The sequence below is a fragment of the Pan troglodytes genome, chromosome X (genome assembly GCF_028858775.2).
Source record: "Pan troglodytes isolate AG18354 chromosome X, NHGRI_mPanTro3-v2.0_pri, whole genome shotgun sequence".
Lineage (NCBI taxonomy): Eukaryota > Metazoa > Chordata > Mammalia > Primates > Hominidae > Pan > Pan troglodytes.
Window position 1 is genome coordinate 69,879,153 of NC_072421.2, and position 16,352 is coordinate 69,895,504.

General features: G+C 46.7%; 1 protein-coding gene across 3 annotated transcripts in view; it reads left to right on the forward strand.

The window, feature by feature from the left end:
- Positions 1-1,543: 1,543 nt before the first annotated feature.
- Positions 1,544-16,352, forward strand: part of NHSL2 (NHS like 2) — a 73,470-nt gene continuing 58,661 nt past the window's right edge. The window contains exon 1 of one of the 3 annotated variants that reach the window (XM_024353229.3): positions 1,544-2,064. In XM_024353229.3, the coding sequence (XP_024208997.1) occupies positions 2,022-2,064 (43 nt within the window). In that variant the 5' untranslated portion in view covers positions 1,544-2,021. The remainder of the gene's footprint in view (positions 2,065-16,352) is intronic. The other 2 variants (XM_016943234.4, XM_016943231.4) reach the window with 2 other exon arrangements.

Here is a 16,352-nt window from a genome sequence, read left to right on the forward strand (position 1 = left end):
ATGTGAGGGGGGTAAGACAGTCAGGCTGTCCTTGCTTTTAGCCCACTAGCTGGGCTTTAAGACTGGACTTTCCTAAAAACTGGTGCAATGGTTCTCCACCTGGGGAGATTTGAAGCAGTATCAATGCCTAGGCTCCACCCCTCAGAAGTTCTGGTTTAATTGGTCCGAAGTGAAGTTCAGCCTTCAGAGAGTACAGAGGGTAGGGTGGAACTCCAGTTTTCACAGAAGCTCCTCAACTTAAAAACACACAGCATCTCTCCCATCCTGACAAACATCTGACTCCCTTCTCTAGTTCTGCCTCTCCCTCCAGCTACGGCCCTCTTTCCTCTCTAACCACAGCCAGACTTCCTGAGAGGTGTCTCCCCTCCCCTCCCATTTCCCTCCTTAACCTGCTGCAGTCTGGCCTCCGTGAAGCCATCCTTGCCAAGGTCACCCTCTGAGTGGTGCTAAAGTGAACAGTGCTTACGCCTCGGACTACTTAAATTCTTGAATGCATCTAACCATTCCTTGCTCCTGGAAACTAACCCTCTTCCCAGCTCAGGGACACAATGCATTCTCCTTGTCTGGGGATTTCACCTCAGTCTTTTTATATGGCTTCTGTACCATGCTGTACAAATACATTCTGAAGGTAGGGTCTCCAGAGACCCATGCATGAGCCCTGGCCCTGCCCTCAAAGAGTTGAAAGTCTTTTCAACGCAGGTGGCTCTGGCCATGTGCGAAGGTAGACCTCCATCTTGAGCCTTCCTTCAAGCTGTTTCCTTATCTTTCTGTGTCCCTGGCAAAGATAGAAAAGAGAGTAAATCTCACGCTGAGTCTCTTTCCACCCTGTGAGCAAGAGCCAATGATTCCTCTCTTCCGATTAGAAGACAGTTACTGGAACGAGGGCTCAATCCATCGCCCATGCTCATTTTGCCAATGTAGTCATTTAGTAATGAAGAACAAAGAAGTCCCTTTGTAAGGAGCTTCTCCCACATGCGACTTGTTTCCTGGGTCCTTGTCCTTCCAAACAAAGAGAAACAAATTGGAACAAGATATGTTTTCAGTGTTTGAAAGCCAGTGATTCTCTTGTGCTTTGTGCACCAGGAAATAGGCTTTGCTGGAATCTGCAGTCTATTGGCGGAAGTGTAGGTAGGTGAAGAGGTAGGGAAGATCGGCAGGGTTCTCCCGATGCCACGAAGAGCAAGCTGGATGACCCCAAGTCTCATCCTTTAGCTGTGGGGCCTTGGGAAAGCCCCTTTCCCTTTCTGAGCCTCAGTTTCCTCCTGGATTAAATGGAACTAGTTGTCTTTAGCTCCTCTGTGGTGAGGATGATAGGAGATGACCTCTATGTGCTGTAGAGTAGGCCATTGCTAGGCGTTGGGGGAAATTGAATGGAATTGCATCCAGCCGTAGTTCACAGACTCGTTCCAGGCCAAGAGAGAAAGTGTGTGTGTGGAAGAGAGACTTGCAAAAAACAAGGCATATCCCTGTGCACGCCTCTCCTCTGGGAAGGAAGGGGCCTGCACAGTGACAATAGACCAGGGGCGCTGACTCAGACAGCCAGTTCCTGTTCATTTCCCCTCACTGCAGGACAGCCGCTGAGCGGGAGGTCAGCCCTCTGAGGGGCTCTGACTCGGGCCTTTGGCTGAGAACCTTACCTAGAGAAAGACAAGCCCAACTCACAGTAAACTTCCCTCGCCTGTCCGCTGTGACTGGGCCGACGGGTCCAGGGTGGCTGTGGGTGGAGTGCAGCGGGGTGGAGAAAGAGAGAGGAAACTCACTTTTGAATCCTCAGTTGCTTTCCCTAGGCTGGGCTGCCCAGGAACAACTTCAATGGGCAAAGGAGTATGTGATCGATGGGACCAAGGTGCTGGGAAACGGGGTTCAGGAAAGTCCCTGGGCACCCACTGAGGAGCCTAGGGACAGGGTTTGGGACAGTGTGGAGCCCGTCGGCTCCCTGCCCCCAGTGTGGGCTCAGCACACACTTTTCTCATGCATGAGGACTTGCTGGATGTGGATTCTTGGTTATCCACACCGCTGGGATGGAGAGAACCGACTCTGTCACCCTCTTCTGGATCCGGGGAGGTGAGTTGTTGGGGGAAGAAGGGTGCATGCTCAGCAGAGGGGAAAAGGGAAGGAACTGGGGCTCATGGAGGAGGAGGAGCTTTCTGCACTCACAGCTATGCTGAGGCAGCCTGGGCTGCTTTGGGAGGGAGTGGGACTGCGTTCTAGAGGTGTGCACAGAGGGGCAGGATGGCCACTTAACCGAGATCCTCTGAAGGGAATTCATAATCGGATGGCTTTGGAAGACAGGGTGGATGTGATCACATCCCAACCCTGATATTCTGGGATCCTAAAGGATTAATAAAAGTGATGGAGGAATTCTGCACGTGTGTGTGTGTGTGTGTGTGTGTGTGTGTAAGAATTACTGCACCTCTTACTTCCTCTACTCTTGTCCCAGATTCTGAGGCCTTGTCCCTTCGGTGGTAGAAAATTCCATCTCATTCAATCCATCTCATTCAATCTTGGGGCTTTATTTGCCTCCTGGACTCCTGCTAAAATGCTGAATTTATTTTTGCAATACCAAGGCATGTAGGCAAGGAGAGGCAGGAAAGGGGTTCCTGTCACTGGTCTTCTGTACACACAGGTTGCTACCAAGGGACCAAGAGCTTTCTAATTGCAGTTCAAGCCAGACCTCCTGGCAGTAAGGCAGAAGCAAGTACAGGGCCCTGTGCCACACTAGGACCCCTCTCTGGCTTCTGTGAAGAAGACTAGCCACGTGGTGGTGGGGGAGGGGGCGCATGATGCCACAGTGACATGCCCTTGAAAATGTCTGGAAGCTACTGCTTGTGGAGGTAGCTGGCAGGACAGACTGAGTCCATGCTGTGTCTCTGGAGTTTTAGTTGGCCCTTTGCGTCAGGCGTATGCTCAAAAGCAGTTTATGAGCTAAAGTGGTGACGGGACCAAAACTGAAGTCCCATGAGGACCACGTGCTGTTTGGCATGGAGAAGAATCAGAGGAAAGTGATCTTTGGTCTTCAGGTCTTTGAGGGACTGTCACTGGATGATGGGAGTAGATGCGGTCTGCGTGGGGCCTCAGGAGGCAAAGCTGAGGTCTGTAGACAAGGAGGAACTTTCCAACAGACCCTCCATGGGTGCAGTGGCCTGCCTTGAAAAGGAGCCAAGGGTCTTGGTAACTTTTGCAGGTTACTTTTTTCACAGAGACACAGAGTGAGCCCTAGAGAAGAAGGGCATGTAGGAGCGAGCTTTCTGCTTCTGAGGGAGAGAGAATGGGAAGGAGGGGCCACCCTCACCTGGGATGAAGGCCCAACACCCCCCCGACCTCCACCTTCACAACTTCTCACCTGGTTTGGCCTCCCTCATCTCTCTCCCTCCTATGGGGCTCCCTGCTTCCACTCTCCAGCCCATTCTCCACTATGCAGCATGAGCGAGCCTTTAAAAAACAGACGCAGCTGCTCAAAATCCTGCGATGGCCTCCCATGGCCCACTGGTGAAAGTCCGGATTTATTTCTCTTCTCTATTGCCTCCTTTCTACTCTCTAAAAACAGAGCTGAGATAAGATCGTTTCTCACTCTAACACAGCTCTGACATTTCATAAATCTTTGTCCTAGACAACTGGAAAGGGCTATATTTAACCTTCCGTCCTGTAGCTTTTAATGGAGGGACTTGCTTCAGGCACTGCCTTCTAATGCCACAGGAGACCAGAGTTTTTCTTTGTTCTCTACCAGCAGAGCCGCGACCTCGACAGACAGAGGCCACAGCTGGCCTCTCCCTCCAGTGAGACGCACAAGCTGCTTGGCCAGGCATCGGCCCTAGAGCATCCACCTTCCCCTGTCTCTAGGTGAAGGAGGTCCCTGTCCCACCCTGTGAAGTGTGACCCTTCAACTTTCTTATCTGCATATACTTGAAAGACTCCTCATTAACCCCATAGCTGAGATAAGTGGGCCAGGTGAGCACAAGAATAGGTCAGACAGGGCCTGGAGGTATGGGCTTGGGAGCCTGGGCTAGGGGAGGGAGCCAGAGAGAAGAAAATGTATGGTCAGGAATCTGGTTGCGCAGGGTGCAGGGGCAAGGGTGGGGAAGGAAGCAATGCTAAGTAATGTACCAGGCCTGTGCTAGGAGCTTTGCATTAATTGCCTCCCCTTTCCTGCCTCTCCTTGCCTACATGCCTTGGTATTGCAAAAGTAAATTCAGCACTTTAGCAGGAGTCCAGGAGGCAAATAAAGCACCAAGATTGACTGAGATGCATTGTCTTTGCATTGATTGTATTGGTTGTGTGATCCTCACAAAAACCCTGTGAGGTGGGTACCATCCTTACCCACATTATACTCCAGTGAGGAGGCTTAAGTGACTGAAATGACTTACCTTAAGTCATACATAGTTAGGAAGCGACAGAACAGGGATTGAACCCAGGCCCATCAAACTCCAAAGCTTAGTTGCTTTGCCCAGTCCCAGGATGTCCCTGGCTGACCTGGCACTGCCCTTTGGAGCAGCTCTGATGTGCTGGCCTCCCTCATTTCCTTGGGTTTCTTTTATAAACACTTGAGCCTCTGGTAGGTTCTTTCCACACTGCCCATCACACAAGCCTCAGGCCCACTGCCAACCTCGGCCAGGCTGAAGAGCGCAGCAGTTTGATATCTCTGATGGTGCCCCATGCTCTCAGGCCTCATGGGCTGGCTTCTCCCACATTCTGTACTCCAGCCTTGCAGATAACAGCTACTGGGATCAGTAGCCTAAAACAATGAACTATACTATTGTTTTTTTTCATGTTAACAGTTCTCTAGACTGCTAACACTAACCACCTCTGTGGCCTTGGACAAATTGTGTCCCTTCTGTGGTCCCAGCTTCCCCAGAGTGGGAAGATAAGACACTCTCTCTGGCCCTTCTGATTCAAAGAGTCTAGGATTCCCAGGGTCCCCCTCTCTCCAGCCCCACCGTTGCTGGTTCCCCCCTACAGTGTTGGGATGAGGGTAGCCAAAGGCACTGGTTTGGAAACCTTCGCTGAGCCAAAGCAATGGCTCCAGAGCCAATGGCCACAGCGACAGAGTGGCAATAACAACCACATTTGTAGGCTACTTTAGTGCTTACCAACTGTTTTCACAGTCTGCGAAGTGGCAGGGAGGGAACTCCAAGGCGATTTTAATGGCACATAGTACAGCTTTAAAGAACATTGAATTACATGGTGAGAAAATGATTCTCTTTTCCTTCTCTTTCCAGCTTTCTGATTACATCAAGGACAAGGTCTCAGTGTGGTGCTATTCTTCAACTTCTGTAATGCTTACTAATCTTCTTTTGTAACAAAGCTAGAGCAGGCCTCAGGCTCAAAGACATGGACAGGCAACAATATCTACATAGAATTTAATTACTCTCTTCTGTTCTCATTGTATTTCTTTATACAGTCACTTTCTATTTATGGCAAGTGATACTCCTTTTGGTTTTGGTTATGGTTTCCATATAGAATTTCTTTTAATATAGATTTATTTGTTTAAGAAAAAAAACAATTCACTTAGAGAAAAAGATTAAGTGAATTGTAAATAGAACCAGTGGTGCCTACATACAGCAAAACTTGTGAAACTGGTACCCTAATGGCCAAAACTTGGGGAACACTGGAATGTGGCATTCACTCAGCAGGTGTTTTCTGAGCACCAAGTTCCTAAGGCCTAGAAGGCCCTGCACGATCTGTCTCTACTCTTGTCCCAGATTTTATTGCCCCTTACTCCCCCTGCCCACACACTGTCATGCCTTCCAGCATGTTGCATCCTTTTTCTGGAATGTCTTTCCCATATCCTTGCCCACTCATCAAACCTCAGCTTATCCTTCAAGACTCAGTTTAAATGGCACCTCCTCCAGGAAGCCTTCCTTCAAATCCCCCAGGTTAAGTTCAGCTTAGCACCAGGTTCATGTCTCTATTGTAGCATCTCTCACGTTCCCGTCATCATTCATTTACAGGCCTATATCCTCCACCCTTGGTTCCCAATGCATTTTATAAGAAAAGCTTGAGAAGAGAGGGGGAGAGAGAAATATAACTGTGAGTGAGGCCTATGTCAGTGACTGGTCCTGGGGACTATCACAGCTCCTGGTGTCACTTGGAATTGAGGCTTTCCAGATGCCAAGCCTGCACAGGCCACAAACCCAGCCTGGGGTCTGCAGGTCACATGCGGGAAGTTTATTGGGGTACTTCTGGGATCAGCATCTAGAGTCTAAGGGAAAGATGCAGGACTGGTTGGAGGGAGAAATTGGACTATGATGCTGTCCTAATGACAGCCTCAGCTGACACTTGGGGAGCTCTGGAGCTGGGTTGGTCCTTTAGAGTTGTTCTGAGTCAGGGTGAGGGGACCAGTCCTTAGATGCAGGCTGCCCCCAGGAGGAAGCATAGCCTTGAGCAAAGCATCTCTGTCCGAGGAGGTAGCTGGGCACTTCCCAAAGAGGGCCGTCAGCCAGCAGCAGTTCCGCGGCTGAGGGTATAAGGCCTTCAGTCCTGAACGGGAATCTGGGCACACATCACAGTGTCCACCACACGGGTCTGGTCAGAGCCTCTGGGGCTTCAGTGCTGAGGAGGCAGCGAGGAGAGAACAGTGGTTTGGAGGGCAGAGTGTGGCTATCAAGAGCTGGCAGCTGGTAGGACCTAGTAAATGTTTGCTAAAAGACAGAATGGCTGGGTATGATGTTCCAGTCACCGGGCTTACAGGCAAGGAGGTTACAGAGGCAAACAAGTCACAGGGAACTTCTGGTATCACCAGGGCGACAGATATAAAAAAGGGACTATTCCAGAACAGTGCAGTAAGTGATGTGATGTGTACCTGTGATGTGTACCAAAGACCAGGTTTCCACAGCACTTTGTTCGTGCTTTTCTTGGAGGCCTTCTATTATGACCCTTCTAACAACCCTCTAAGGCACGAATTATTGTCCTCACCCTAAACATATGAAAATAGAGATCCAGGGTTTGCTTTAGACCTCACTGCAAGTCAGACCCCTCTGGCTGGGATGACCCCCAGCACAGCCTGCCTTCATAGCCCAGGCCCTCTCCCCTGTACCACCCAGCCCCTCTCAAAGACACATGCAGTTCTTTGCTTATTACATATATTTCATCTTGACCTAGCCCTGCAAGATAGCAAAATAAGGGTGTCAGAAGAAAGTAGGTTTTTAACTTTATTTTCTTAACCTGCCCGGTATGCTTTCAGAAATAGATATATTCGGATCATATTTATAACCATGACATTCTTTTTTAATCTGGTTTTCTTTTTCCTGCACCTTCTTAACCACCTGTGAAATTCATCCATTGCACTCATCTGCTCTTCCATATCTTGTCTCAAACTTGAGAAAACTGGGATCAAAATCCAGTTAGTTCCTTTTGAGCTGTAAGGGGGGAAATACAGGTATTTTAAAATGTCAGCCTTATTCAAAAAAGCAAAACTTTCTTGGTTTGAAACACTAAAAATGTGTGAGACCAAGAACACCTCTGATTTTCTGTATGATCACTGCTCTAGGAGAAATTCTTTGTTTTTGTTTTTGTTTTTTTTTGTGGGGGGGTATAGTTTGAAGAAAATACCACATAGAGGCAACTAAAAATCCTCTTTGAGGAGTTGGGTCCCAGGCAGTGCAGCTGCTCCCTACTCTCTCCCTACCACCCGTATGCTGTGCCCTCTCCCCCACCTTTGTGCCCACCCTCCTCCTCAAACTCCGGGCCAAGTCCTTTTTCTCCTCTTCCTTCCCTGCCTAAAAGATTCCTCAGGGCCTCCTTCCCTGTCAGATGCCAATGAAGACAAATTTTGAGGCTGAACAAAAAGAATTCTAACATCTCTCCCAATGGGCCTCCTTGTGGTCTGCCTGGTCCCAGAGTTCACCTAAAGCACAGCTTTTCTCTAGAGCTTTCCTAGCAGAAGTCATAATGCTGTAGGGAACCAACAGTTGTTTTGTGTTCCAGAGGAGAAAGATGTTCCAGCTTCATATGTTCGCAGCAATAATAAAGATACACATGTTCTGTAGCCCTCACATGACTTCATTTCCCATCACTACCACAGGACCCTAATTAAAAATTTCCTTTCTCTTTGGATCTACCAAAATATCTTGCTGGCCTCGTTGGTTAAACAAGGGGGCCCTCATTTCTCATACTTCCTTATAGGGAGATGCAGTAAGTAATGGGGGTCACAGGGAGGCGCAGGGGTCGGCTTTCTGCTGTAAGGGTTAGCAAGGTAGGCTGGGCTTGGTGGCTTACGCCTATAATCCCAGCACTTTGGGAGGCCAAGGCGGGCAGATCACTTGAGGTCAGGAGTTCGAGACCAGCCTGGCCAACATAGCAAAACCCTGTCTCTACTAAAAATACAAAAATTAGCTGGGTGTGGTGGCAGGTGCCTGTAATCCCAGCTACTCGGGAGGCTGAGGCAGGAGAATCACTTGAACCTGGGAGGCAGAGGTTACAGTGAGCTGAGATTATGCCACTGTACTCCAGCCTGGGAGACAGAGTGAAACTCCATCTCAAAAAAAAAAAAAAAAAGCAAGGTAAATAAACCACCCTTATCAAGATGTAATTTTCAAAGGGATAAAAACATGAGTCTCATTCAAATGTATAATGATCACGTGTCAAAGATTTATTTAACTCATTGCAGTAAAGCTGATTTTTTAAAAAAGATACGAGAGTTAAACATAGAATTACCTTGAAAAGTTAAACATAGAATTACCATATAACCTATCAGTTCCACTTCTAGGTATATACCCAAAAGAAGTGAAAACAGAGACTTGAACAGGTATGTTCAGTTGCATGAATGTTCATAGCACTGGGCTGTGAGAGGGCCTGGGCTATGAAGGAAGGCTGGGCTGGGGGTCATCCCAGCCTGGGGGGTCTGACCTGCAGTGAGACATTATTGACAATAGCTGAAAGGTGGAAACAACCCAGATGTCCATTGGCAGATGAGTAGAGAAATAAAATTTGGGATATCCATAAAGTGGAATATTATACAACCAAAAAAAGGAATGAAGTTCTGACACATGCTACAATATAGTTTAGTCTTGAAGACATTATGCTAACTGAAAGAAACCAAACACAAAAGAACAAATATTGTATGATTCCACTTATATGAAACATGTAGACGAGACCAATTCAGAGAGACAGAAAGTTGACTAGAAGTTACCAGGGCCTAGGAGAGGGAGAAATAGGAAATTACTGCTTATCAGTTACAGTGTGTCTGTTTGGGGTGATGAAACATTTTGGAAATCCATAGTGGTGATGGTTGTACAACATTGTGAATAGGTTTCATGCCATTGAATTGTACACTTAAAAGGGCAAATTGTGTCTTACGTATATTTTACTGCAACAAAGTAGTTTTAAAAAGGTGTGAGAGACTTCACAAGAATGCTGGAATAAGATTTAAAAGTTGGGGCCAGGCGCGGTGGCTCACGCCTGTAATCCCAGCACTTTGGGAGGCCGAGGTGGGCAGATCACGAGGTCAGGAGTTCAAGACCAGCCTGGCCAACATGGTGAAACCCCGTCTCTACTAAAAATACAAAAAAATTAGCCGGGCGTGGTGGCACGCACCTATAATCCCAGCTACTCGGGAGGCTGAGGCAGGAGAATCGTTTGAACCCAGGAGGCGGAGGTTGCAATGAGCCAAGATCGCGCCATTGAACTCCAGCCTGGATGACAGAGCAAGACTCCATCTCGAGAAACAAACAAACAAAAAAAGTTGGATACAAAACTGGTTAGTTCTGGCCGGGTGCAGTGGCTCACTCCTGTAATCCCAGCACTTTGGGAGGCCGAGGCGGGCTGCTCCCCTGGGAGGCCGAGGCGGGCTGCTCGCCTGAGGTCGGGAATTCGAGACCAGCCTGACCAACATGGAGAAACCCTGTCTCTACTAAAAATACAAAAATTAGCTGGGCATGGTGGCGCATGCTTGTAATCCCAGCTACTCGGGAGGCTGAGGCAGGAGAATAGCTTGAACCCGGGAGGCAGAGGTTGTGGTGAGCTGAGATCGTGCCATTGCACTCCAGCATGGGCAACAAGAGCGAAACTCCATCTCAAAAAAAACAAAAACAAAAACAAAAACTGGTTAGTTCTACAGAGTAATATAACGGTAACCTTTGTGGCTGCCTTTTCTACCGGACAGAATTAATTTTCATTTCTACCAGACAAAAATCATTTGCAACTCCTCCTTCTTCTACAAGTTAACTTTTAACTTTACCGAGTCTGGAACTTAATTAATAGGGAATTGTAAGTCAAACAGCTGCATGGATGGTGCTCTCACATGCTCCTAAAAGGGTATCAGTGATATTTTTTGCCTTGTGGTTAAGTTTTAGATAATTTTTCTTAACACCTTAAATAACACATGACAAAGCACAACTCCCACGTGGGTCTCCGTGAAATGGCCTTGACTTTGGCTTCAAGGCCTGACTCTTCTGGGCATTAACACCTTAGTGACATTTTCTGGGGTCCCTTATCAAGCCTACTTCAGTCCATACTACACATCACCACCAGACTGACCAGGCTGCAGTAATCTGTGATTGCACCACTGCACTCCAGCCTGGGTAACAGGGAGACCTTGTTTCAAAAAATCATAATAAAAAAAAAGAAAGGAAAAAGTTCGTCTGGGTACCACCTCAAATCGCTTTCATTTCATATTTGATTGTGTTCTAATTCATTGGTGCGTTGGCCTCACATGAAGACGGCCTTTGTCTCCTTCCAGCATGCAGCCCTGACCTAAGCACTTGGCAAGTCCTCACTACATACCCTTCGGATGGCCGATTGTCCTGTCCTCTTCATAAGCTTGCCATCAGAATGCTGATGACTTTCCCTTTGCCCCTTTACTGTGCACAGAGTCATTGAAAACACATTTCCTGTCCTCCAGGGACTTATATTCTGACTGGGGGAACAAAAGCAGGTGTCCTAGACTAGTCAGGAAGATCTAGGTTCCTCTAGATCACTTTCTACTTGTGTCACCTTGAACAAGAAGCCTCCCTACCCCTCAGTTTCCTCATCAATGAAATGAGAATAATAATGTCAATACTTGCCTTGCCTACCTCGTGAAATGGACAGGAGGATTTGTTAAAAAAAAAAAAAGTAATAATTGTGGAAGTGCTTCGTAAACAAAAGAGTGATTATTCACATTATAGTTAAATGATTCTGTGGAAGTTAACTAGCAATACAAGATAGCCCAATAAAGAATGTCACAAGGCAGCTTCCCAAGCTCAGAATGAGTCCCTGGGGTACTCACTCGCTAATGGGCAAGAGGATTCCAGAGGGCTTGTAGGAGGTGGCTGGGTCTATAGCGTGAGTGAAAGGAAGTTCAATAAACTAGGGGTGGAGTGGGGGAGGAAGCAGTATCTAGGTGCATAGAGCATGAGGGAAGCAAATTGAATAAGTGAAGAAAGATGAACACCTGCTTGGGGCTGGGGAGGCACCCCAGTGGCCTTTCCAGAGGAAAGTGTGAAGGGGCAGTGGGAGAAAAGGTGAGATGCAACCACAGCAACACCCAAGCCAGGCTTGGGAGCTGGGTCTGTCTGCTCTGAGAAGCCACTGGGGGATCTGGGATGGAGGAGTGTAGAAGGAAACCAAGTTTTAGAATGCAGATCCCTCCAAGAGTGGGACTTGTTATCCTGCCTCTAATTTATCATTTATGCGTTTTATTGTAAAATAAAATACTAACTTATTGTACAAAAAAAAAATCTAAAGTGAATCAACAAGTATTTAGGGTAAAAAATGAAAGTCTGCCTTTAACTTGACCAATTCTAGTCTTTTTCGAAGACTATGCACAGTAACAGTGGGGCTCATATCATCCCAGAACTTTTCCTATGAATATGCCTGCATGTGTGTTTGTATTTATATCTTGTTTTTGTCGTTGTTGCTGTTTGTTTGTTTGTTTTGTTTTGTTTTTGAGACTGGGTCTTGCTCTGTCACCCAGGCTGGAGTGCAGTGGTGCAATCATGGCTCACTGCAGCCCCGAATTCCCAGGCTCCAGTGATCCTCCCACATCACCCTCCCAAGTAGCTGGGACCACAGGCACACGCCACCTCACCCGGCTAATTTTTTGTATTTTTTGTAGAGACAGGGTTTCACCGTGTTGCTCAGGTTGGTGTCAAACTCCTGAGCTCAAGCGATCCTCCTGCCTCAGCCTCCCAAAGTGCTGGGATTACAGGTGTGAGCCACCGTGCCCGGCTGTATCTTTTTACATAAATGAAATTATTTATGTATTTTACACCGAGCCTTGATTTTTAAAACTTAATATGTCTATGGACATCTTTCTATGGCAGAATATATCTTCTTTTCAATAGTTGTATAGTATTCCTTAGTAAGAACATACCACAATTTATTTAACCAATCCCCTATTGATGAGGAATTCTGCAATTAATTTTGCTTTTGCTTATTACTATTACATTTTTAAAGTACTATATGTCTGTGGAAAGAAATTCAACAGTGTAAAAGACTATTTCATGAAAAAAGTCATTCTCCTGCCCACCCCTAACCCCCCATCCCCACTTTAACAGCTCCTCCCTCAAGAGGCAAACACAGATACTAGTTTCTAGTGTCATTCCCAAAATGACCTGTGCATATACAAGTGTATGTGAGTGTGTGTGTGTGTGTGTGTGTGTGTGTGTGTGTGTGTGTGTATGGAGAGGGGGTGGGGAAGAAAGATAGAGAAAGATTTTTAATGTAACTGATGACATACTATACACAACATTCTGCACCTTACTTTTTTCACCTGACATTGTATCTTGGAGAACATTCCACATCAGTACATATCTTAGCTACATAATTATTATTAATGGCTGCAGAGAATTCCATTATATGGCTGAACCACAATTTATCTGACCCGTCTTCTACTGGAGTTGTTGCCAGTATTTTGCTGTTACACATAGTACTCCAATGTTCATGTGTTCTTTGTTCACGTATCTTCATATGCACTAAATCTATACTGGAAAGAAGTGGAATTGTTGGGTGAACAGGAATGTGCATTAAAATTTTTGACAGTTAGCCGGGCGCAGTGGCTCACGCCTGTAATCCCAGCACTTTGGGAGGCCGAGACGGGTGGATCACCAGGTCAGGAGATCGAGACCATCCTGGCTAACATGGTGAAACCCCGTCTCTACTAAAAATACAAAAAAATTAGCCAGGCGTGGTGGTGGGCGCCTGTAGTCCCAGCTACTCAGGAGGCTGAGGCAGGAGAATGGCGTGAACCCGGGAGGCGGAGCTTGCGGTGAGCCGAGATCGCGCCACTGCACTCCAGCCTGGGCGACAGAATGAGACTCCGTCTCAAAAAAAAAAATTTTTGACGGTTAATGCCAAACTGCCCACCAAAGAAGTTGTTTCAGTTGACCCTCCCACTAGCTGTATATAGGAGTGCCTATTCCTCCATATCCTCTCTCCCCATCACAGCATGTGATAAGCCTTTTAAATGTGTGCTTGGAGAGCAGGATGAGAACCTGAGGTGGTGGGGGTGGGAGTGTGGTCAGGGAAGGCAGAGATTTTCCAGTTGTTCCCCATGAGTATGGTTGAGGCTCTCACAACAGCCCAGCGGTGGATGTAGCCCACAAGTGTTGTGTCCCCAAGACCTTAGGTGTCTAGCAGCACTCCAGGATACCCATGATCCACAAACCCACGTGGTGCAAGTCCTAGAGTGTCAAAAGAGATTCTTTGATCCTTACTACCCTCTTTCAGCTTCATGCAGAACAATTTCTGAATCTCAAGCCAGGACCAGGAAGCCTGGATTGGAAGCCAGTTTGCTGGCAGAGGGGGGCCTCCAGCAAAATGTATTTTAATTCACTGTCACCACATGCATGCACACATGAACACACACACACACACGCACCAAGAGGACCAAATACAGAACTCAAGATCCAGGTTCAGAAGCGCAAGTTTGTGCCTTGTGAAGCACAGCTCTTCATAGTATGAGTTTCCAAGAGCTGTAGGTTAGATGGCCTGTTTCAGGTTGCGAGAACAAAGGTGTGCTTCCGTTTCCTTGGGCGATGGGACATGAGTGTAAGGATTAATGCATAAGTGAACCCCTCCCTGGCAGCCACTGCTCTTCACAACTGATGTCTCAGGAGTGCTGGACAAGACTGCTCCCCACGACTTTGCTTTCCCCATTCTCCATGGCTCTGCTACTGCTGTCTCCCTGGGCTTCTCCTGGGTTCTGGGCCACCTCACTGCCTGTGCTCCTCTGTATGTATCTGTCACATACACGTTCCCCAAGAGAGGGGTTCTTATTGGGTCAATTGGTCACTCCACCTTCTGGAACATTCTTATCAGCCTGAGTGCTCAGTGCAAAGCACCTCACGGGCCTCTGGGCACCCTCAGACCCAACTGAAAGATGGCTACCCTTGACTCAGGCCCAGGCTGTCTGGTGTGTCCATTTGTGACCTAAAGAACAGTGCCTGGCACAGAGTAGCCACTCAACAAAATATTTACTGAATGAGTAAATAGTGATCCAAGATTGAGGAATCCCTCTGTCAACTCTGTTCAGGAGGAGGCTGTGAGTGAGGGAGGCATGGGGAACATTGTTGGATTCCTCTTTGATATTTTAGGCTTAAGGCCAAATTCAGCAAATTCATTAACTGCATTAATACTTCTATCTCCAAAGTGAAGTATTGAGAAGAACACAGGCTTTGTAACCAAACAGATCTGAGTTCAAATCCTGACTATCACTAACTGTGGTGACCTTGGGCAAGTTTCTTGACTTCTCCATTTCCTTACCAATAAAATGAGGCTTATAGTATCTCCCTTGCAGTGTTGTTATGAAAACTAGTCCAGACAAAGAATGCAAAGCACCCACCTCAGTGCCTAATGCATAAAGACATTCCAGAAGTATTATCTGTTGAGATGATTCGTGTCATTTTTCAAGTTAAACTTCCTGACTTGTGTCTGCTAAGCTCCTGGTAAATGCAAGTGTGCTTGTGTTTCTAGAGATAAGTTTGGACTTCTCAAGTCAACACACAGCCAGGTACCACAAATATGTCTACTTCTTGATGTTCACAACTAAAGGAAAAAGCCTTTTATTTCTCTTGTTCAATTAGCTTTGAGACAAGGCAAGCCATCTCATCAATTTGCTAATATTGCTTTCAAATATTTATAAAGTCTGTCTCCTTATGATGGTTCTATAACCTGAGTTCTAATCTATTCTCTGGACTATTTACCCAGATATATTGGAATTTGTTGCCAGGAAAGGTGGTTTCTCTGCAGATGTAGAACCTTGGCCAGGTCCCTACATGGCAGTAGTCAGGTTATCTCCATCCAATACACAAGCAGTTACCAGTCATTTCCTGAATACCTGGCCTTGTGCTGTGAGCAACATTATTTCTTCAATCCAGGAGTCAAGGAGATGGGTGAGAAAGGGCCTGCTTCCTTCCAAAGTCCAAGGTATTCTATAGGGTGGGTGACCCACAGGTTGTCTGCCTCACCTTCCATTGATGGATGTTGAGGATGCTTCCATTTTCACCTTATTACTAGCAATGGAGCAATGAACATCCTTGGACTTATATCTGTGTGCGTGTGTGTGAATATTCCCCTAGTATAGCTTGCTTGCTTGCTTGCTTGCTTGCTTGCTTGCTTGCTTGCTTTTCCTTTCTTTCTTTCGAGACCTACTCTTACTCTGTTGCCCAGGCTGGAGTGCAGTGGCATGATCTCAGCTCGCTGCAGCCTCTACCTCCTGGGTTCAAGTAATTCTCCTGCCTCAGCCACCCGAGTAGCTGGGATTACAGGTGTGCTCCACCACGCTTGGCTAATTTTTGTATTTTTAGTAGAGACGGGGTTTCACCATGTTGGCCAGGCTGGTCTGAAACTCCTGACCTCAGGTGATCCACCTGCCTTGGCCTCCCAAAATGCTGGGATTACCGGTGTGAGCCACCGTGCCCAGCCCTAGTATAGCTTTATGAAAGTGCAGTTACAGCATCCAACAGTGTATAAATAGTTACTTTAAATAAGTACCAGAATATTACCCTCAAAAAGGCTTAAGAAGTTACACTTCCACCCTTTACCTCGGTTATTGCACTCCTAGGTCTATACCCTAGAGAAACTCTGAGACAGGTGAATGATGGCATATATGCTGTGAATGTTCATGATGGCAAAGAATGATATGGACAATTTGATGCAATTTATACAGTTTAAGAACATACAACCCATACTGTATAGTTTATTGTTTATGAGCACATACATAGCACATTTCAAAACATGCAGGGGGCTTTGACTCAAGCTGTAGTATTTTATTTCTTTAGGAAAAATGTTCTGGGGCAAATAAAGGGAAATGAATTTGTTCCTAATATTTTTCCATATGCTTGAAAGAGTTCGTCATCTAAAAAAAAAAACAAGACAAGAAAAAGGCAGGGCAGGTTCACAGCCCCTCCAGAGCCCACCCTTTTGTTCAAGGGCAC